Here is a 24,936-nt window from a genome sequence, read left to right on the forward strand (position 1 = left end):
AACAACACTGTGATATGCCCTAAAAGAAAGGGGATAAGACCTGTTACAAGAACTACAGTGGCATAGCACTTCAGCAAGCGAGCACAAATTTAGAGAAAGGGAATTAGAAGAAGAAAAGGTAGGCGAAAAAGAAATGGATATGAAAGTTATATACTGGTAAGGATTATATACGGGAATATTAACAAAATAAAAATCATAGTATTAATTTATTATACTTACTTCTCTTTCCATGTTCTGCTAGTTCTTGGACAACAGCCCTTTCTAAAGTTTCATCTTTGCATAATTCTTCGAATGATTTTTCTGAGATACCCTTTTTAGCAGCAAGATCTTTTAATTGGTGTTGATTGGGCACGACCAGAGCGACGCAGTAATCTTTGCTTGATTCTCCATAAACACAAATATTATCTACTAATGGACATGTTTTCATTTCTGCTTCTACTTTACCAAGTGATACGTATTCTCCGGCTTGTAATTTTACCAAATCCTTTTTACGATCTGAAACAACAGATGATAATAAATTAGTGAAACGTGAAAATAAGGTTGGAAGGTATGGAAGTTGAATATTGAAGTAATTTTGTAATTTTTATTCTTCTAAATAATAATAAGCATCTAGGAATGCCAATTGTAAAGGAAACAATGTTGAAGCTTTCATGAATGAAGCTAAAATCATGATAATAAAAGAAAAAGAAAAAAATCGTTGAATAGAAAATGAAACATAATGAGAAAAGAAGATAAACCTATTCAATGAGAAACAACTTTCAAAACCTGCAAAGAGCTGAATGTAAACAAACCCAAGAAAATTTGATTGGACGAAACAATGAAAAATTTTATTCAGGAACACAGAGATGAGCTAATATTAAATAATGATAAACTGACAAATTTGATTACCAATATTCATGGTTCAAGTGGTCCAATAAGCACACAAAGGAACTATAACTCAGATTTTGAGTCTCCTATTGATATACTGGAAAAGTGTATCTCCAAATCGCGAATAAATCCCTGTAAATTCGCATAACCAAGATAAGAAAACGATTACGAAGATACATATCAGAAGGCCCTATTTACTCCAGTCGTCACAACCATTATGTTATCATCATACTACAACGGAATTTGAATGGTTATTATTCACACTATGAAATGTTGAAAAAACTTTCATCTAATTACAAACCAAACACTATGTGTTTACAGAAAACACATTATAAAGATAGTAATGTACATTAGCTGCATGGGTAGGGCAAGAAAAAAAGTTGAGAGAAGGAATTGAGAACAAGAAAGGTCACAAGATTGAGATGGTTTCAGGATACTTATCATTCACTCTATGACTTCTCAAACTAAATGAATTTAAAGAATATAAACAAAGTAACATATATTTACTAAATAAATAAATAAATAGTTTTTGGTTACTTACCAATTATTTTAAGTACGCCATCTTCATGAATTTCGCCAATGTCACCTGTCCTAAACCACCTTGTGCCATCTTGTTCGAAAAAGTCTTCTTTTGATTTTTCCGGTAATTTGTAATAACCTGCGCTAATATTTTCACCTCCTATGACTATTTCCCCACGAGGAAAAGGTTTGTCCGTCACTCGGTAATTACCTTCTTCCCAGTTTATCAATTTAATATCACAAACAGTACATGTAGCACCAACTCTTCCGAAAGACATGTCATACACTGTAATAAAAAGAAAAAATTTAAGACAAACTTTTCAGCTGAGGAATTTTTCGAATCACGATGATATTGAAAATAGTCCTCATTTTTCTACTCAATACTCATTATCGATTTTTACAGTTGCTTCTTCTTCTAGTGTCCTGTATACAATTTTAATAGAGTAATTCTATGCAAATGTTCCATTATCTTACATTTATCACCTTATCTAGCATATTATTTCAAATTGTCGTCAAGTTTATTCACAACCCATTCACCAATGGATTTCTCATGGATGGTTTCTAACTCAATATGACATATACATCCATGATTCCTTAATTTAACAATTGATATGGCTATGCTTGAATTTAGCTACCAAACTGCTTCCATTTTTATAGAAACATTTAATGTTTACAGTTCAAAATGGATGTTAAAAAATTATTGATTCCAAAAACAATTCCTTACTTTTAATTTGTAAAGGTTTCAATTTGTTAGTATTTCTCATTTTTTGTTTGCAAAGAAACTTTTTCCAGAGAAGTCTTCCGAGTGTATTAAATAACACTAATTTAAATGTATTGATCATATCGTTTAACTTTATTATGACTCAAATAATGACCAGTTGGTTTTAAATAGAGATAAAAATATACACTGAGATTTCTGATTTTCATTTCACAGAAAAGGATTTTTGATTTATGCTTGAAATTCGAAAACGATATAAATTTGACCTTCTTTTTATAAGTTGTAACCAGTATTGAATAAATTTTACTTACAATCCTGCACACAGGCACACGAAGTAGTTTCAGTAAGTCCATAACCTTGAATTATGACAACACACATACAAGTACCAATTTGTTCGTGTGTTTCAGCTGATAATGGAGCACCACCAGAAATCATCAACCTCATATTGCCACCAACTATTTTCGAAATTGGTTTAAAAACAATTCTGAAAACAGACCATACATATAACAGAATATTCAATTATCCCAACCCCTCAGATGACATACAAATGATTAATAATTAACAGTGTATGACCTTGAAGTCTTAATTTTCCCATTTACAAAATATATATTCCAAACTTGAGTATAATCAAACTTTCTAAGCTCTATTTTCTTCTTCTTTCCTTAGTTTCTTCATTATGCCTCTCCACTCGTTTCAGTCCTCTGTTCTTTCTCCCCACTCAGTTATTTCTACTCGTCTCAATTTTCTTTTCAGCCCTCCTCTTCTTCTTCTGATTCCTCCTTCATTCATTTGTACTTTCTTGACAATTATTCTGAGTGCATTCATTCTGTATACTTGCCTCAACCCCCTGACTCTTTAAGCTCTGACTACTTGTGTAATATTAGGCTTGTTATATATTTCTTTTAGCTCAATATTCGTTCTTTTTCTCTTCGAATCGTTCAATTTCACGCCCCCAGTATTTTTCTGAACACTTTTCTCTGCCAGATTTTCAATTTTTCAGGAGGTTAGTATCCAGGACTTACAACCATACAGTACATTAGACCTAATAATTTTTTGTCCAATGGTTTCAGAATATATTTCGGAGCCCCCATTGTTCTACAGCCCTTTGATATACTATTTTCTAGCTCTTTTGTCTAATCATCCATATTCATTGTCAGCACTCCTAGATAAGAGAAGGACTCAACTCTTTCCGTGACGATTCTTCCTTTGTCGTTTGTTGTAATATATATATACTAATAAATTTTTTGAACCAGGATTCCAGGAGGGATAAATTTGTTAATACAAATAAATATTATTTTCAAGTACCTACTTGTCAATTAATGGAGTTTTGTATCCACGTTTTTTCCAAGTAGTTTTATATTCATAGGCAAATTTGAATATTATTTTCTTCAAGTTGCTACTGTTACTAAGTTTTTCTTGAATAGTCTTAGATATCCTGTCCAGAATTAGCTGCAAAGAAAACACATATTAACAGCTTATCATTAGAAGTGACTTCAAGTCAGAAAGTGGATTTTATCCACAATTAATTGGAAATTGCAACCAAGGTTACTAGAATAATAAAAGGTTTGATAACAAGATGCGCAGTAGACAAGTAACGTCACCGGCTCTTCACAGTTGTGAGAACGGCAACAAGTCTCAATAAATTCGTTAGTTAGAAATATATTCGTTTGTATAGCCAGATTAGCAAGAGATAACACACATCCTCATAACACGAACATAATGTTAGTGAGGTTCTGTTTGACATAAAAATATAAACAAAACAAAAATGTAAACATAATTACGTAGCTGGTGTTCAAGCAGCTGATCGTTTGTGCATGTCACAAACCTTCTATTATTGTAGTAACCTTGATTGCAACTATATTAATATGACTATTGATTTATATTAGTCCAGCAACTAGGACAGCTTTGATTGAAAGCGCAATATATCTCGAAGGTTACCATCTACATAAAATTTAGAATCTTCTAAATTTTAGGTTCCTTCTGTTTTAAAATTAGTTTTCTTTAATAATTTTTCAAAAACATAAAAATTGACGTTTCGACTTATTTTGATAAAGACTTAAATAAGTCGAAACGTCAATTGGATTTGACAATGGCAGCGCCATCTGTGTGTCAGTCACACGATTTATTGAGTGATGTAATAGCAGTATAAAAACTATCATATCCAACAGGGTCTCTAAAAAATATTTTTCCAATTCAGAACAGATCGAGCAAAGAACGTCCAAAATAAAAGGAAAAGCAGTAATTGTCAGTTCATCACCATATTTAGATGGGTTAAGGGAAGCTAAAGAAAATCGGATCATTAAAGAGGCCAAGAAAGTGGAGCGCACAAAAAGAAAAATATATTTTGTTAAGGTATATGTTCAATCAAACAAATCACTCTTAATAAAAAAGGCTTTATTGCCTGTTAATAAGAACAATAAAAGAAACATTTTTACAACATAACATCTTACATAGAACTGTGTCAAGGCACAAGTCCTGCGCATGAGCTTTTCCACACATACAAGAGATCAGGTGCTCTCCACACAAAGATACACATGCGCACAAATATAAATGTATTCCTCTCAACATTCATAGAGAATGAGAACAACTTCATTTAAAAAAATCCAAAGAACAGAGAAAAAGAGACATTGTCAAAAAAGAATTTAAAATACAAATTTAAAATACAATCTGATTCTTTAGATTGCGATAATGAAGAGGATGCAGAGTGTTTATATTTATACTGTCTTGACTTCTATTCTAAATCAACGAAGGAAGAAATATTTAAAAAGTTGGACTTTGTTATTATTTCCAATTAATTATGAATTACATATAAACATATTCGTGCGGAATATGTACATATGTACTTTATTTTTTGACTGACATCTAATAATTTAAAATGGTATGTTGTTTGCACAGGTTTTTACTTATATGTGTATGTATTGGCTTTTTTAATTGACTTTTTCATTGTTCTTTTGTTTTATACAACAATGTTCTTATTGGTTTATATTAGTTTGTCTAATTTTTTGGCTCATATACAGTGTGTCCTATTCATGTATAGATATTCATATTGTTACACTATCTGATTATTGTTTTTCTTCTAAGTTGACATTTTACAAAACTATTGGACAGTTTTATTTTGAGTCCTCAGCCCGCAACACCATATTCAACGTGAAATTCATTCTGCTCCGCAGTTTGGATTAGCCGGACTCAGCTGTAACTACTACCATAGTTGGATCCAGTGTATACAGTTGTTCAAAGTAAAACTTGAAAAGGCAGTCTTGGTAAGTAAGTTAAGTAATAGAACATACTTACTGGTACACAAGTTATGACTGTTGGTCGTAATACAGTGGCGTCTCCTTTGGTTCCCTTCTTAATTTTACTGGACGAATCGGTCATTGTCAATGCTCCGGAATAACCAATTGGAACACCAGCGAATTGGCAGACGCTTTCAACTAATAATTCGAAAACGTGGGCAAGCGGTAAGAATCCCATCATGACATCATTATCGTAAATTGGTGTGGAATCACAAAATCCTTTCAAAGTAGCAATTAAATTTTTTTGTAGTAGAACAACACCTTTAGGAACACCCGTAGATCCGCTTGTATACATGATAATAGCAATATCGTCTGGTTTAGGTGGTACAAGCTCTGAAAAAAAATTGACATTAAGCCTACAAAATTTTAAAAAGAAATCTAGAATCAGGTAGTTCTGAATTTGAATGCTAACAATGTTTTTGTTCAATTTAATAAAATGACCTTTTACTTACGAATATTTGACGCAGATCCTTTCTCAAGGACATCTTGGAATTTCAAAATAGCTACACCGTCCTTATACCCTTCGGCGGTTTCTAGATTTTTCAATTGATCTTCCATATAAATCAAAGTCTGGACTCGAGGAGTCATATGCAAAATCTTTTTGAATTTGGGTAACAAATCGAAACTGGTAATGATAGTATTAACTTCAGTTTCGTTAATGGCATGTGCAATTGCTTCATCTCCAAGTGTAGCATAAATGGTAACCAAAGGTATCTTCTGTTTAAAGATACCATGGGCTGCTATCATCCATTCCGCTCTAGTTTCGGCAAATATAGCGACGTTTTTACCTGGCTCGTTACCCAATTCGCAAAGTCCTTTTCCGAAATTTGTGGCTAAAATATTTACTTCGGAAAAACTTTTCCAACGGTAATCACCCATTACAAACTGAAATGACAAAAAAATTTTTGTATTTTGGTAACACAGTATACATTTTTTTTTGTGTAGTTTATGATTCAATTTGTTAATTTATAACAAATTTTCATTATTTGCTGTTAATTGCTATTTTATAATAATTATAAACAAAATTATTAAAATGTTCATTAAGGTAATGTTAAAATTTAATGTGTCAGCTAATACATTATTAAATTTCACAATTCTAAAAAAGTGATTATCACAGCAATAAATTATTATTTTTAATTAATGTATAAAATAAGTTAAAAGTAAAAAATATAATATAATTATCGATTTTATCATCTTAAAATAATATAGTTAATAAACTACAGATTACTACACATTCATCGTAGAAAGTGCAACGATTTCTTTGCATATACTGCTTATACAAAGTTTGTAAAAATCAATATGTAGTGATTGGTATTTTTTTAAATAGTAAATTCGAAGAATTTCCCTTTTTTAATTCAATCATTAGTGAAATATGCACTAGAATCAATGAAGCGGATAGTTCAAGTTAAAATTCATGTACTTAATCGATCGATATCACAAACAACATGACATTGAAAATTAAAATATTGTTTACCTTTTTAAAAACTCTACCGTTAGGTTGTAACTCGTCTTCTTCAGCTAATATTTCCCTGGTACCCAAACACCGTCTATTCGAATACGTTTTACTACAATACTCAAACATCTTTGCCATAGTATCTATCTTCTCACGAATAATGGTTACATGATGATCTTTAGGTTTTACAGTTGACCGATATGTTACAGATTTTGTATCTTCATCTATTTGTTTGGCCTAAAAGAATAAAAATTTAAGTACCAGTAAAAATTTATAATTAAAAGGCAATATAATAAACAAAAGAATTTTTTCAGCTAGAAATTTCGAAACCATTTAATAAATGTACCTCAAACGGGTTTCGTTAGAAAAGAGATAAGCCATTATGAATTTATGCCAATAAAACAAAGTATTAGGGACATTCAGTCCATTGATGAAGGCGATATTCCACTTCCCCGGTAAACTTTTTCCTAATTTAGTCACAAATTCAAAATGTTGTTTCTCATATTGCAAAAATTTTCAGAAATCGTGATTTGATTTGCACAGATGTTACGAGGGTGATTCAAATATAAGCCGGAATTTTTCAATAAACGCGCCAAAAATTTAGTGTCGTTAAAGTTGCTGCACTGAAATGTTAGACTGGTCTGTTACAAAGCGTAGAACCATGAGCGAGAAAGATGTACCAGTGTCTATTGCGCAATACATCATTATTCGTTTTTTAGTCAAAGATAATGTAAAATCTGCGGAATTTCATCGAAAATTACTCGAATGTATGAATGGTGTTATGCTTTCCAAAAAAGTCCAGAAATGGTGACAAACTTTCCAGATGCGCGGCGCCCCAGAATAAGTGTTGCCGATGAGAGCGTCAGCGCTGTAGAAAAAAATTTTAGGGGACCGATATGGCTGAAGATTTGGGCTTACACGTAGCTAGTATTGAGCAAATAATTGATGAACGATTCGATTACTGCAAAAATTCAGTCAGTTAGGTGCCAAAACTTCTGAATTTTGAGCAGAAACTCACACGTAGTGAATTTTGGACGCGTCTCCAGCAGGGGGATGAAGAGGAAAGAAAAAATTTATTGTATTCACACAGACGAGACTTTAAGGAGAGTAAACTCGCGTCTATGGAGTGGAGAAAAACTATAATTTTTAATAATTGGGAAGATTTTTTGCTTGGAATTCGATAAGAAGAAGGAGTGATGGAAAGAAGTTTGCTAAAGTATTGACCATTTATATGGCGGTTATTTATATTATAAAGTTTTGTACTAATTGATAGAACATTAATACACGAAACTATTGTCATTATGTTAATAATACCTTATACTTTTTAGATGGTTTTTGAGAAACACTTTTAGAAATATCACTAGTTTCCTTCATGTCAATAACAAAGTCTTTAGACGGTTCCTTTTCGATGTCCACGATAACGCCCTATAAAAATACACAAAATGATTGAACAAATTTTAAGCACAAATATTAATACCATCCACCATAACTACCACCGATCATTCTATGTTCCCAAAATTCTTCAACCAAACCCTTAAGTAGGACATATTTCAATCTGGGATATTTTTTATACAAATTTGTTGTTCAAGTTTATTTGAATTGTTTATATATAATAAGAATTGAATTTATGACTGATTTATTTAATACACATAATAATTATGTGGAAGTTGCTTATAAGGATAAAGTATGCAGTCACAGTTGTAATTTCTCAAACAAGTTTTGAGATGGTTATCACCAGATTTGACCCAAAGTGATATTCGACCGTTCCCAAAACTCAAAGAACACTTGCGTGATACATGATTTACTATAGATAATGAAGTCATATGTAAATCAGTAGTTTCTTTCAAATTATTTCATCAGATACGCACTAAAAATAATACAACATCGATGGGGAACATGTGTTTACTTTAATGGAAACTGTATTGAAAATAGAAATGTCGCTTCGACAATTTTTTTGTTGTGAGTGGGTCAAAGCGAAGCGAAGCGATTAACCCTCGTTCTAAATGGAGGTTTAACAACCGTTATTCAACAATCCTGTCATGAGAGCCCGAAAAAACGTAGTGATATATCCTAATAAAAATGTCTCGTCATTCTCGTCATACTTATTTCTGCGTGACTACTACAGAACAATTGTTGAGCTATATAGATAGAAATATAATTATTTTAACTTCAAAAAACTAAGCATAATATAAAATCATTCAATTTCTTTCCTCTTGGATATATAAATAAACGTACCAGATATACCATTATTAATTACTAAACATAATTATTTTATATTGTATGACAAAGGGGAATACGAGATGATGCAGGCGACAGTTGCAAATTTTTTCCTTACACGAGGATTCAAATACGGTAAATAGACGTCCTTATAGACTTCTATTCACAGAAGAAGAATTGACAACAGCAGTGCTATCTATAAAAAACCAGAAAACGTCAAGGCCAAATGGTATTCCCTCAGAAATTTTCAAACTTGTGGCAGAAATAGCAAGCTCATTACTACATCTATAATACATGTCTGAAAACTAGTACTTTGCCAGAAAGATGGAAAAGGCAGAAGCTAGTTTCTATAGAAAAAGCAAAAAAGAACTCAAACAGTGCATCAGAAAAACCAGCCTCTCTGTATGCTAGAAACTGTGGGCAAGGTGCTAGAAAAACCGAGGCTTCAAACAGTAGTAAAAGTTAGTGACGACCTATCCGATGAGCAATTTGGTTTTTGAAGGGGCAAATCAACTGCTGATGCGGTTTCAGTAGTATCATATATGTTTTAAAAAAAAATCAAGACTCGAAGGAGATTATTCCACTGGCAACTATCGACTTTAGGAATGCTTTCAATTGTTGGGAGAATATAGTAAACCTTAGAGATATGTATGATTTCCCTCACTTACCTCCCATGGTAGATAATTACTTTAGCAGCAGACAGCTGCTTAATGAAACAGGGGATTGTCTTAGAGGACTGGAACATATCCTGTGAATATATTCTCAGACTAAAGCTACCTGAGGGATGCTATCTTGTAGACTAGGGACAAGTTAAGCTAACCAGCGCCATGCGGATTCTGAGAAGATGGTTCGATAATCATGGACTATCGCTAGCGGCGGAAAATAACGATTTGATATTTTTTACCATGAAGCATAAGGTAAAATTTGAGCGATAAAAATCGAGGAACTCTCCATCGAGACGAAAGAATCCATAAAATATTTAGAATTCAGATTACTCGAATATGAGTTTTGGAGAACATATTAGAAAAGGAGCAGACAAAGCATCAACAATCGCTAAGGCGACTAATGAGAAATATCGGAGGAAACTGCCATCAAAAGGAGACTTAGTCTCAGCTACAATTCAATACAGGTCAACCGCAAAAGAATAGCCAGGGTAGCTAGCAGTATAAGCCGTTGCGGGAACCATCCCGGCAGATCTGCTGCTATCTGAACACAGGAAAATATATACAAGAGAATACTATAAGATGAAAAGGCCAATGACACGGTTACTATCGATTCTACTTGTTCGAACAAGGAAAAATAGAGAGTCAACTTGCCTCGCTTGTGGACAAGACACGGACAACATCGAACATTATTTATATACAGTCATTGGAGTTTATAACGCGATATAATGGAACAAAAGATTGGAAAATTCACTCCAGAGAAGATCGTGGATATTATGCACGCATTATTAAGAACAGCTATCAAGTGGAATGCTAACGCGGATCCATGATGGGAACCTCAGAGGTTTAGATTATAGAGGAAGGGTTTGTATAGCCATTGATGGTGCGTGTGCGCATTTTCCTCTTCTTCCGATAAAAAATAATTGTGAGAAGTGTAAATATAAATTAGTGAATAGTGCATATAATATATAAATTGGATGTACATAGTGAAGTATGTGAATAAATTAGAGATAAGAAAATATAAAACTTGGTCATATCTATTCAACTCATTAAGAAAAGTTGTAAATGAAAAAAATTACGAATATACATTTGAAACTATCTCTTCATAAAAATGGTACTAATAAATTGAGATTATTTCATATTAGATAAAATTTAAGGTAGATTCTTCCAATTTTCTTTTTGTGAATTATGTAAAATTTATTTTATTAATCGTTAGTAAACAATTTTAGCTTAGTGCAAAAATCGCAATTGGTTTATATTTAGGAAGTAACAGATAAATATCAATTTTCAAATAGCTCTACCGCTCTCATATTCAATTGTGTGGGATCAAGACGACGATTATCATTGTAATAATGAGAAACAATTCTAAAGGTAATTTTCTAAATCACTATAATATCTCTAGCAAGAGGAAGGACAATTCAATGAAACAACGTTTAAGTAATCTCAAGGGCACACGCTTTTCAGAAAAAAAAATGATACCCGATGGAAGTTTACACTTTGGACTTTGTAAGTAAACCTTCATTTTCATCTATCCGCTTATTTTAATAAAAAACTGCAATATCATTATAAAGTATAAGTAGAGTTGACTGAAATATTACCGAAGGCAGCGATTAATGGTGATTCTCATACAAATTTGCTAGTAGGGATTTATCTACAATTAATATACAGTATGTCCAATCTATCTACTACTATCACTAAGAATAGAATGGACTTGTCTATACTAATTTTCTGGATAATCTTTTTTATACGAGGTCTGACTATTAAATAACGTGATTGGTTACGAAAAAGGGTTTTATTATAAAAATTATTCTACATTCGAATGCTCCCTCCCCTTAAATATACTCCTCTCTCTTCGCCACACACCTTTCCATACGTTTTTTCCATTGATCGAAGCAGTGCTGGAAGTCTTTTTTGGTGAGTGCCTTTAGGATCTCTGCCGTTTTTTGCTTTACCTTTTCCATCAATTCAAATCGAGTCCCTGTCATAGCAGATCTTTTTCTAACCAAGGAAATCTGAGCAGACCCGTTGACACAAGAGCTTTTGGTCAGGCATCAGATTTTTTGGCACCAGCTTCGCACAGACTTTTTTTATGTGTAATTCCTCGTTCGAAATTTTTCTAACCGTTTCTTTATCGGCGTTTACAGCCTGTGCAATCATCCGGATGCGATCTGCACGCACAATTTAGTTGATTTTGGTCACTGTTTCCGGAGTTGAAACAGTCACAGGGCGACCTGGGCGCTGGTCATCTTCAGTGCCCTCTCGACCCTTACTGCGCTAACATCACTCAAAAACACGCGTACGACATAGAGAATTGTCCCTATAGGCCTCTTGCAACAATTATTTATAGCATTCAGTCGGACTTTTTGTGATACGTTGTGAAATTCCGTACGACTATCAGTAAAAGCCCTACAACAGTTGAGGAAGTGCTAAACGGACATGCACCCTTCCATAAACATTAATCACTTTCTTACGTGAAAAAATTGGATTACTGCTAGAACTTGGTGGTAATGGCAATCAACATTTCCATCTTTCGATGGTTGTCAAGCGAAAACTGAGCGACGTAGCTAATCGCAGACGGACGGGTTCGAGAATAGGGCAAACACTGTGTACTATTGTTGAATTTAACCTAGCACTTTTGCTCGAGACTTATTTGGAACCTTACTTTTGCCACAACGTTCGGATTTGTTAATGTAATATTGACTCGGTATCAAGTTTGAAAACTAATGCGTCATTGATAACGTGCATTTTTTTAATTAGTTATGACTTTTAATAAAGACGTGAAATAGAATATTACATTTGAAGGAAAAAAATTGATCAATCCAGTTAAGAAATTGTTCTGCGGTTTCACGGTCGTTAATGATATAAAAATAAACCTTGATTCGAGACAATTCTTCAAAACATTGACGCAACAATAACACATTTAACAATTACTATTACATAATAATATAATAATTGTTAATTCAATAAAAAACTGATGTTGGGGAGAGAGGGAAATTATATGGGAATTTGATTTTTACGATATTTAACACATAATTTTGTTGATTTTGTGAAGGATTCCCTATTATTAAAATCAAATATTGAACTGATAAATACCACGTAACTTTGATTGATTGATTCAAACTAGGGTTTGAATTTATCATTAGAGGCGCCGGTGTAGACTGAGGTGTCCTAAGTGTCAAATTAGGAGTCTAAATACGTATTTATGTGTTAAACAAATAACAATAGTTAAGACTGTTTTTATACCCCAATTATTGTTATATGAATGATGACAAATCCTGTCACGTATTTATTTCAAAATTTGTTCAACTTATAGTAAAATGACAAATTTTAGCTTTCTTTTGGCAGTTTTTTTCACTCGTTATTCTCCATATAACAGATAACGAAAACCATACGATTTTAACTATTATTTCCATATTAGTTTTAAACAGTTTATGAATCTTCTGTTTTACTATGGTGAAAAATGGAATTGAACAACAAAATTTAACTTATGAAAATTTCATGTTCAAATTTTGATGCAAATAAAGTCCCGGCTTGGACAAGGGGCTGATGTAGTCCTAGGAACTTAGTAAAAGTTTTGTTTATATTATGATTCCATTTGGATTTATCTCATTCAATTAACTAATTAAAAATAACTGATTTTTATCTAAAGCAATTATTTTTTAATCATGTCCATATTCCCTGGGATTACCTAAATGCAACACCGTAATCCCGAAATTACAAAAAAAGGTCCGGGAACGAAGCTTCTATGCACTTCTTTTGAGCTATGTGCTTATCCACAACCACTGAACTGGCTAAAAAATGTCTTAAAGTACACTAACCCAACGCTAAAAGCGTGTATACACAATTTTTGATATAGAAGCTTCCAGAATAATTGTTTCCAATTTTGGAGGATTCAACGTTGGTATAATTGAAGTACTTTGAAGTAGATTCCATCAAAATTTCACTTTGTTTTCAATAAAATAATTTACCATCGAAGTTATATCTGGCGTAAAAAATCATAAATATATAATTAGAGGTCGTTTTATAGTCTAGTTTCTAGTTAATAAACATGTATCATGATACAAGTATATATAATACATTAATCACTAAATCCCTGAATTGTTCTATGGGGATTATGGGAGCCAAACTGAAAATTTTGGAATATACTCGAACGCGAGAGATTAACATAAGAAGGATACTTAACCGTTGAGTACTTCCACTTTCACAAGTCTTTTTTAAATAATCCCGAAGCTAGAGCAGAAAAAGTAAAAAAAATGATCCTCAGAAACATTCAAGCATATCAGATTAAGATAAGAGGGATTATACTTGTTAAAAAAGATCAATTTCAGTTGGCAATTATGTATTTTCGCTTTTTACTTATAGAGAGCCTTGTTTTTTTGAATAACTTTATTAGGGTTATATTGATACTGGTCACTTTAGAAGCAAGTAGTGCGTGATTTTTATTAAAACTATTAGTTGTGGATCAATTTCAATTAGAGTGCAGACAGAGCGCACGTGTCAGAATTTGTATAAAAATTTCCGTTTCTTTAAAGATAAGCAAAGTTCTGTTCGGTGGTCTACTGAAGTTTATCATGACTGAATCAAAGTCATAATTGAAGAGGAATAAAATATCTTGGGCTAGTTAAGAAGCTTGATATTTGAGTATCTCACGAATTGAAAGAATCAACATTTGCGATATTTGATACCTTAAACGGAATAAAACTGACCCTTTCTTGAGAAGAATCATCACTGGTAATGAAAAATGGGTCCTGTACAGTAAGGTAGTCGGCGCCAAATTAGCAAAAATCAATAAAAAATAAGCAATATTTGTAGCTTTTTTGTTGCTATTTAGTTGCTGAAACCTCGATGTTGTTGCTTAAGCCGTTCGCGAAAAATCGCAATTAATGTTAAATTCATATAAAGCTAGCATATAATCTCGAAAATCAATAAATATCGAGTCAACTAATGAACCAAAATTTGTTGCTGCAAGTAAATACTATCGAAAATTAGAAAAAAAGACTTGTTAACGAAAAATGGAGAGAAGATTTAGTTGCTACCATTGAACAATGTTCAAATGAGCCTAAAGAATAAGCAACAAAATGGAAAGTAAAAATCGGCGCATCCTTTCGATCAGCAACAATTTTTCTAGTACATGCTACCTTGAACTTGACTTGTTGAACAACAAATACTAAAGAAATTTATTTACTACATTGAACAATGTTCAAATGAGCTTAAAGCCATTCAAAAGTCATTTCAAAGAAACCACAAAAAATTTTTGTAGTTTTTTTTTAGATTTCTTTCAATCTACTGGTCCAATTTGGTTCAAATTGTACTCAAAATCTAAGTTTGGTCAAGCCTTTCGAATGGCTCCAACCGCGATTGAAACGGTCGAGCCATTCAAAAGTTATAAGAGGGTCACAAACATACACAAACACACACACACACACGCGCACACACATACGGACATCATCGCGGAAATATTCAGGGAACCTTCCTAGGACCTCAAAACGTCGAGATCTGAGGGAAACTCGATTTTCGAAAAACGGGGTAAAACCAATAACTTTCTGATTTTTGAAAATTCTCAATTTTCTTAGTAGAAAGTTAAAAAAATCTTATAATCGGTTTTCTTTCTCCAACGATAACTCATAAACAAATCAACTAATTTCCACCAGATTGGCGGCGATCGACGTGGTTTTTTGTGGTTAAGAGCTGATAAGTTTTTGAAATCGATCAGTAGAACCGTTTAAAAATTATTTTAAAAGGACCACATTTAAAAATCGATATTATTGCTTATTCTTTAGACTCATTTGAACATTGTTCAATGTGGCAATTAAATTTTCTCTCCATTTTTCTTGTAACAAGTCGAGTTCAAACTATCAAGTTTCAAGAAAACTACTGCTATTAAAAAATTTCGTCCGGTTATTTTTTCTTCTAATTTTCGGTAGTATTTACTTGCAGCAACAAATTTTGGTTCACTAGTTGTCTCGATATTTATTGATTTTCGAGATTATATGCTAGCTTTATATGAATTTAGCATTAATTGCGTTTTTTCGCGAACAGCATAAGCAATAAAATCGCGGTTTCAGCAACTAAATACCAACAAAAAAGCTACAAATTTAGCAAATTTTTTTTTTATTGATTTTTGCTAATTTGGCGCCGTTACCTTGATGGAACTAACACGATGAACCAGCACAAACCACATTGAAAGCTGAAAAACAACAAAAAAAACTCATGCCGGTGGGATTATAAAGGTGTTATGTTTTCTGAATTGCTTCCAAGGAATCAAACGATCAATTCTGATGTTTACTGTCAACAATTGATGAAACTGGATGAAGTAATCAACAAAAAAACGGCCAGAATTGTGAAACCGGAAAGGTTTAGTGTTCCATGATAATGCAAGGCCTCACACATCTTTGGCAACTCGTGGAAAACTGTTGAAGCTTGGCTGGGAAGTGATGCCACATCCCTTATAATAGCTCTAAGCTGGCACCATCTGATTACCACTTATTTCGAATTTTGCAGAATTATTTGAAACTTGGTCACTAATGACGATGATCTTCAATCGCACCTGGTTCAGTTGCACAAACTTGCAAAAAATCGCAGCAATGACATTTTTTATTGACTCACAAAAATATATACAGATACCATAGAAACTGTGGTATAATTTTCAAATAAACTATAAAAGAATTCACAAGAAAAATTATCTCCAGATTTAGGAAAACCTAAACTAACTTAGAAACCGTTCATAACTCGTCTGATTTTGGAATAAAATGACTGCAAAATAAATCTGAACCGATCATAATGTTCAGTCACGCTCAAGTATTTTAAAATTTTTTTGTATTTTCAAAAATTTGTTACAAACTTGAATCAATTCTGAATCGTCAATATTTTACTAGGAATCATTTCTATTTAGCATTCTCTCTGAATACCAGACTGAATGCTTTCGAAAAATATTTGTTCCCCCTTTGAATATCTACCCCCGTTATGCAACCCGGTAGTTTGATATACATTTGTAATCAAAAACACCTTGGAGCCAAATATGTGTTCTTTTATTCTCCATGATGGTCATGAAAATCTTTCGTGCTCTCCTTCCAATAATATTCATCGAAAAAACTGTCAATATTTAAACTTCGCATTCTGTCAAATTTTAATTGACCCATAATTCCTAATATTTCAAATCTATAACTATGAATGGATTTTTATGGTATTATTACGTGTGTGTACCAAAAGAAATAAGAATTATCTAGCATTCAACCAAAGCATGCATTAATTTAGGGCGGTTATCGTTCAACAAAAAATTTCGATCCGGATGGATCAGTGAAAACTGACCTTTAATCTCCTGGAAAGTTGGCGTAATCGCCATGGCCTCTGGAGGATGATATATACGGGGAAGGTGAGGACGTCGTAGACGAAAGCTAATGCCTTCAAGGCGCCTATCGCCAACGAGAAGCCAACGCCATCCATTTCCCTATAACAAAATAAATAAATTACGTAAGTACATATTTGTCGATAATACACTTATTATATTATTATTTCAATCCTTTATTTCATGAAATGTGTACATGATGCGTCGTGAATTAAGGAAATTATAGATAGCTAAGCAATACCTTCTTTAACCTTGATAGTTTGTGAGATACGGATCGATAAACGACGTAGGAGAAATATACATTTTATGCTTATCTTTTCGGGGAATAGAAACAAGAATTTTAAATTTTTATCTAATCGAAATTTTTAGATTAATTTTGTCAAATCTACAAGCAAATGACATTGTGCCAGAAGTTCACAACCTTATATGTAGTGCGGTTCACGAGTTCTTAGTCTAACATAGAAAGAAATGTCATAAATAATAAAACTAATTATTTTCAATATATTCTCCTTCCATTTCCAAAGTTGTCGGATCGTCTGAGTATAAAAATATGATTTTAGAGCCAAATTGTTCATACACTGTCTGTTTAATTTAATCGACACGTAATATTTTTTACCCCGTAACTCGGCCTGCAGCTTGGCGAACAAAAAATAGTCGGAAGTGAATAGATCAGGGATATATGGTGGGTGCTCAATCTCTATCAAACCACATTGTGTGTATAGCACCTTTAGAAAGCGAAGCAGTGTAGACTGTACCAATGTCATGAAGCAACCGCAGACCTTCAGTTGACTTGATCTCTCCGATTTTCAAAAATTTTGTGACGTAACTGCCTTAGTAACTCATTCAATGACTCAAAGTCATTTTTTGTGCTTTTTGACCATTGCCTTTTTTAGTACGAGCACTCCTTTTCAATGCCACCCTTTTAGATGTCGGATCATAGTTTCTTCGGCCGTTACAATTGATTGGATGAAACTTTCTTCTAAAAATCGCTCACAACATACTAGTCAACGCTGAGAATTCAAAGCACTCACTTTGCACTAATTTTTGTCATATTTAAATGCTTATGGAGGATCTTTAGAATACTTGTTCTGGAAATGCCGGTCTGTGCTGTAAATCTCGCACGTGGATCGTCTAATATTTTTCGTCTCTAGCGAAACTTCGACCAATGTTTATTTGTTAATAAAGATGGACATAAGTCGAGGTAAACAGCTTCTAATCCTTTTTTAATTTGTATTGGTGTTAATTCTTCTTTAGTCAAAAAATCAATTTGAGACATTATTTAAAAATTGACTGATAGATCATGCGAGCTCTACTATAATAAAATCGAAGGAGTAACTTTGTCTAAAGCTTGTTCAGACTTGTGCGCATAGAGATTTTTGGAAGTGCATTCTATTTAATATATCAACAGCACATGGACCGCACTACGTATTTATAAACCGGGTTTGAATTTATTACAGGAAGAGATAAATGTATGTTTGATGACAATAAAAATTTTCAAAATTATTTCACAAAATGAAAACACAAAGTTGCTTGTTTAAGTTACAGTGCATCCTTAACGTGCCCTAATTTTCTGTATTGCTATCTATTCTGTTTACCGTAGATGAAATAGAAATATATTCGTCATATCGTCAATACTAATCATGGTTAAAATTTTAATACCATCACTGTGAATTAGAATCTAAATAAAAAATTTCGATACATAGGGGTATGATACACTAGAGACGGAATTCTATTTAGCAACCGAAACATCTAATAAGAAACTACGGGCAATAAGTAAATTCCACAATCAGTTTTGGCAACACTGTATTTGTGAAAATTAACGTTTCTTACTGCAAAGCCAGTGGGAATTTAGAAACTGAATGACCAAGTTGTTGTCCACTGACATAGAATGTCGGCCAAAACCTAAGATGTTGTGGGCGAAATGATTAAAAAAGATCGGCATGTGATTTACAAACTGATAGAGGCATTTCTTAGGATATCGCTGAACATTTATTGAATGCCAAGAATTCCGCATGCCAGTTCCCATAGAACACGTCAAAAAACTGTATATTTGAAGGAGAAAAACATCGAGATGTGATGTCTCAGTTCTTGTATTCACTCGATTTATAACCTAATGACTTTTTATTGTACCCCAATGTCAAACTGAAGATGCGCGGATAGTGATTTTCATTACCTCAAGAAACTGTTGAAGACTTTCAAAACCATGTTCCTACTATATCAGTTTCAGAGTGGAAAAGATTTTTCCAGAATTGGTTTGATAGTGAATACACTCGAAACCGAATATAACGACAGATACATCCGACTGGAAAAGCTCCGGCCGATTCTCTATATGATCTATTAATTACACAAGACCGCACAAGGAACAGAACAAGAAATTGTTTTGTAAAACAAAACCCGTATTCAAAGAGAATTGAGGGAACGAACTGGTTTAATCATAGACAAACCTAAGCCCGGATTTTGTAATTCAAATGATAGGAATACCACTAGACGATTTTTTAAGGACGCAGAACTTTCAGCTGAAGTTACTCACATTGACATTAATTTGATTAAAAAGATGCATATTATAATGATAGCAGTTTCAAGTGGGCATGAAATTGATGAAGAAACCTCTCGATACTTTGTTGATAAATATCCCTAGTATAATATGCCTCCTACTTTACTTAAATATTTTATACATGGCTTTGCCATATCGGGATCATCTTTCAAGAAAGTGTAGTCGTGAAAAAACAAACGAGGACGTTTTTAATTAATTTTTACTGAGTTCCGATCCCGTAATAACCAGTAAAAGAAAATTTCAAAAGAAAAAAATTGAGTGCCGCTAAAGAAGCAAGGGATTTATTAAAACCGGGATTTATGCAACATTGTGGTTTTGAAAACATTAATGACGCCAACGATGGTGGTGAAAGTGATGACAAAAATAGCTCTTTTGATTCTGAAGGTGATCAAATGAAATAGCTGTAAATTTTTTGTATAGATATGTAATATAAATAACTAGAAGAAAATATTTATATCTTACGATAATGTCTTTTAGAATTGAAATAAAATCAAAATGTTAACTATGCGTTTTATTTGTAGTAATAACACATCCTACTAATAATAATTAACTTTGGATTATATGTATAGAGTTCCTGATTTATTGCCAGGTATAGTACCTTTTTGCCCCAGTGTGCATCGGGTACAGTAACGACAAAGTTATTGATATTAAGCTGTACGTATAACCGGCCAATTTCAGTAAAGCTGGAAACTTGAAGTTCTGTAATTCTGTAATTTTCGTGAACTCGCAGGACTAGCTACGAGTACTTTTTCAATATTCCTGTTACATTATTAATAAATTAACAACCCTTCTTTTGTTTCAAATCAAAAATTTATTAATTATAACTAAAAATTCTTTATTTATAAATTTATTTTTACTCCTAATTTTTTTCCCAAAACCAACAGCTGCGTAGAAAAAAATAGAATTTTTTCAATAAATTGTGTGGAAATCAGTAAATATATCAAGTGTAATACGATTCACTCCTGTATAATGTAAAAAAATACCCGTAGTTAGTCCTTCGCGAGTGCACGAAAATTACAGAATTTCAAGTTTCTAGCATTATTCAAATATAGAAAAAATTTTGATCATCACCTGTTAAGGTTGATTGAAATCTCGGAAAGGGGTAGGCTAAGGAGATTTTCACCCATCTTAATTTCATACGAGGAAAGTCCCCCAATCAAGTCCTCAAAAATAACATACTAAAAGGATACCAAATGAAGAGATTTTTAAACGTAACTGCAGATAAAGAATTTCTACTATGGAATTGTTTTCAGAAATTAATTCAATGCGACCCAAATGTTCTATTATGTCCTCTTTTCTTGCTGAGGCTTCTGCACATTGCACTATCTGCTAAACCTAGCGTCTTCAGGTATCCATTAAGGTGACACTGCCCCGACAAGACTCCTGTTAATATTCGTAGGTTCTTCTTGATATATTGGACAGATGTTCCTCGGTTATAGTTCCTCAGGAGTTTTTTCGCCAGTCTCAAGCCCTGAAAACTGGTTATACCCGTATCTACCGTGTTTTCTAGTATTATTCTGTAGCTCAGACCAGAAAAGTTCGAGGTCCTATGAAGGATATGTCCGCCTCTAATTTAGTAAGTCTGTCAACTATTTCATTACTCTCCATTCCAGTGTACCCGTAAAGGGTAAATTCACTCTTACCTAGTTCATTTTTCTTGAATTAAGTTAAATGGCCTTTTCACTAGGTAAGAATTATTACATAATTTCTTAAACGTTCTAAACCCAAATATTGCCAGATAGATTTGTACTTCCAAACAAAATAATTGAATTAAGGACTATTTTATTCCAAATAATACCCTTAACAACGCGAAATAAATTGGAACCCTACAATAGTATAATCAGTTTGTCACTAGTATCTAAAAAATTATAAAATGAAGTACTTCATATTAAAATAATTGCTGACGCCGTCACTCTGAAAAAGTTGCAATATTAAATGAAACCTGACACGAGATTTTTTTTACTGAGTATTTAGTTGAGAGTAAATTTTTGCGTAGCTTCAGGGACTATCTTTAAATAACGAATTATTTTCAAAATGTATTTCAGTATATAATACATACCCGTAAGATATTATTATAGGACTAAATCCTCCAGAAGAACAAAAAAATAAAATAAAAATAATCAACGATTTTTACAAAGAGCAAACAACAACACAATTTGCACTAAATGAGCGAAAGAAATCAAAGATACACTCGCAATGACATTCAACAAGTAGTGAGTGTAAATAATCTGTAACGTTGGAATAAAGATAAAACGATTATAATACAAAAAAACTTATCGATAAGGATAAATAAATACAAAGCGGTTGTAAAGAATGAATGTGCTTGTAATAATAATATTGTTAACAGTTGGACAGGTGGGACTTTTATCTAATTTCGCAAATAGTCCGGGATGTAACGTTGAAATTTAGAACTGATCATAAATTAAGATTGGAAATATGCTATATATAACTATACTTGCGTTCATAGAAACCGGCCCAATGTAAACTTTTGACTTTAACTATATTTTTTTTTTCAATAATTTATCAGATTAACAAAAAAATGCTGTTTGAAAGCTTTTATTATTATAGACAATTTAAAACTTAACACTTAATTTCTTAATAACGGGTATGACCTCCTCTTGCCCTAATAACATCTCATACGATTAGGCATAGATCTAATCAAGTTAGTTATTGTTTCTTGTGGGATGTTAAGCTGCTCTTCTTCTACTGAAGAAGAGCAGCTCAACATGAATTGCTAAAATCAGCTTCTGTGAACACGGTCGCCCCTACGAATGAGCCACAGGAGCGGTTCGTGATCCTATAGAAATTACACCCAGATCATCCAAGAACCATCTCCATAAGCACTCCGCTGTTCAAAGCAGCAAATTCCTTATTCTGTCGCTACCATGGAGGCATATTCTGGTCTCTGGTCTCATCTGAGAACAGAACAGATCCCCATTGATCTAACGTCCAATTTAGATGATCCTGTGCTAAACGTAGGCACGCTTGCCGATGGGCTGGAGTAAGTTTTGGACCAATCACAGGTGTTTTAGTCCACTGATTAATCCTCGCAACTTACAGATCTGTCGTTGCCATTCAACGGCATTGAGATGGCGAGTTTATAATGTTGTTGACACAATAAAACGGTCATAACAAGTGGCTGTAAATCGCCTTCTGTCTGTTCCAGGTCGCCTATGTGTTTATGGTATAGTAACAGCTCGCTAATATAGTCCATTTTCGATTGAAGCAATAACTTGAGAGGTTTTTTTTTGGTTCAGTATGCATTAAACAAACCACCACCACCACATAAACACGTTTCATTTGTTTACCGGTTGCTACGTATATAAACGATAAGCTTTGCTGATTAATTTATACTCACATTAAAGCAGGAATCAAAGTTAGAATATACAAGACCTGTGTGAGACCAGAAATGACATATATGCGATAGAGACCTGAGCAAATAACACCATAACTAAGCGGCTTTTGAGAACTACTGAAATGTGAACGCAGAAATCAATAACGGGACACACATTATTTGACCTCAAAAGAAATGATGAAATATGGAGAGATCACGTGGACAGAATGTCAGATAACAGGTTGGCAAAGATTGCAAAGAAAGAAAAACCGTATACATCCCGACCACCAGGACGGCCACCTAAAAGATGGTATGAAGAAAGCTGGTCTTCATCATCCCAGCAGCAGCTAGGCAACCATTGATGCAAACACAAGACTAAGTCTTAACGTACGATGAAGAAGAAGAAGAAAGCATAATAAATTGTCTTTCAAATAGCATATTTTTTTATCTGATGAATTAGGGTAGGATATCACAAAATATACACTAGGAGTTTTCGATGAAAGTTTAAAATCGGGTAGGCAAAGGATTAACTCGCATCATGAATCAGCTCCTGCTCACTAATGTATGTAGGAAGTAGTGACTAACGATGTTGGAATTATATACAAAACCTAAGCTTCCAGGACATCAACAATAAAAAAACAAATACAATGATCATAAGTATCGACAAAAAAGTATACGGAATCTAAATTAAACAAAACTGGCTTCAAATACCTAGATTCAAAAGTAACCGAAGAAATAAAAGAAAGAACAGGGGCAGCAGGAAAGCTTTTGACAGAGTACAAGTACCGAAAGACACCCAAACACAAATTTTTAAATGAACAGTTAATCCTATACACACTTTGTTGCAGAAACATGGACCAAAACACAAAGACACAGAGCATGGAGATTAAATATCTAATGAAGATAGAAGGTGAAACAAGATTAGAAATAATACATCCAAGAAAAATCTTGGAACATATCCTATAAATATTAAAATAGAAAGGGCGCAGCTAAGATAAGATGGTTCGGACGAAAAACATGGAATGGGGCAGTTAAAACAGCAACATTGAATGGAATGGGATAAAACAGAATCAATGGATGGAAAAAAATAGAGGATACTTTGGAAAAGTGATATTACACTGTATCTATGATCGGGTTAATCCGACCATGATCTAAATGTTCGGGAACCGGTGGTATGTTATTCAGGATTTCGGTTTTTACACTTTTCGGCATAAAAGCAGTTTATTGGTATTAAACTTCCGTTCGAAGGGGTAAATCTTTAATAACTGTTCAATAACATTTATTGAACATCCAGCATCTACCATACAACTAAATAAATATCATGGAAGAATTAACGCACAAACAAGTAATAAAAATTAAAAGTTCTTGTAGATCATGTTTTAAATTTGAAATTCCCACCGAAAATTGAAAGCGAGTTCGGAAACTCGGAAATATAAATTTCGTTCTGGGTTAGAACTCGCAATCAGCCGATAGGTGATCTACCTGAACCTTAGGTATAGGTTTCGAAAAGCCCTACAGACGATGACTTTAATGTGTGTTGTTCTTATAATTAACAAAATGAAATTTAGAAGTAAACGCTACCTCCAGGACTAAAAGTATGTATTACAAAAAGGACGCCGACAGTTGGTAATTACTGTAGATTATGTGTTTTTTATATTATATTATATATATATACTATATTAGCGTAATAAATGAGAAATAATTAATTATACCATATAATTAACTAATTTGTTTCAATGTAAAAAGATTTCGAAAACAATATCATGAAGGATGAAAATTGAAATCTCATTTTGAGAAGGTTCCTTAAAGAAGAATTCAAGAAAACCTTTCCCTTTCTAATTTTTCCATTGAAAAATTTTTTGTTTAATTAAAATAAAAATCATTAATGGAATACCGAAAATTCAAATGAAGCTAAATTCATTTGAGTAAAAACCTTAATTTTTGTGTGTAAATGTTTGATACGTGAAATTAACT

At 33.0% G+C, this 24,936-nt stretch overlaps 1 protein-coding gene across 8 annotated transcripts in view; it reads right to left on the minus strand.

Moving 5' to 3' along the window:
• The window catches only part of LOC130902889 (long-chain-fatty-acid--CoA ligase 4), a 41,624-nt gene that overhangs the window by 1,546 nt on the left and 15,142 nt on the right, over positions 1-24,936 (minus strand). For 3 of the 8 annotated variants that reach the window (XM_057815175.1, XM_057815171.1, XM_057815174.1), the window contains 9 exons: positions 17,038-17,176; positions 8,165-8,275; positions 6,872-7,087; positions 5,850-6,282; positions 5,396-5,730; positions 3,414-3,553; positions 2,416-2,588; positions 1,409-1,672; positions 220-495 (listed from right to left, as the gene is read on the minus strand). In XM_057815175.1, the coding sequence (XP_057671158.1) occupies positions 220-495; positions 1,409-1,672; positions 2,416-2,588; positions 3,414-3,553; positions 5,396-5,730; positions 5,850-6,282; positions 6,872-7,087; positions 8,165-8,275; positions 17,038-17,172 (2,083 nt within the window). In that variant the 5' untranslated portion in view covers positions 17,173-17,176. Of the gene's footprint in view, positions 1-219; positions 496-1,408; positions 1,673-2,415; positions 2,589-3,413; positions 3,554-5,395; positions 5,731-5,849; positions 6,283-6,871; positions 7,088-8,164; positions 8,276-17,037; positions 17,177-21,687; positions 21,866-24,936 lie in introns of those variants that run through there. The other 5 variants (XM_057815192.1, XM_057815182.1, XM_057815187.1 and 2 more) reach the window with 3 other exon arrangements.

This window comes from Diorhabda carinulata, chromosome 2 (genome assembly GCF_026250575.1).
Source record: "Diorhabda carinulata isolate Delta chromosome 2, icDioCari1.1, whole genome shotgun sequence".
NCBI classification, from domain to species: Eukaryota; Metazoa; Arthropoda; class Insecta; order Coleoptera; family Chrysomelidae; genus Diorhabda; species Diorhabda carinulata.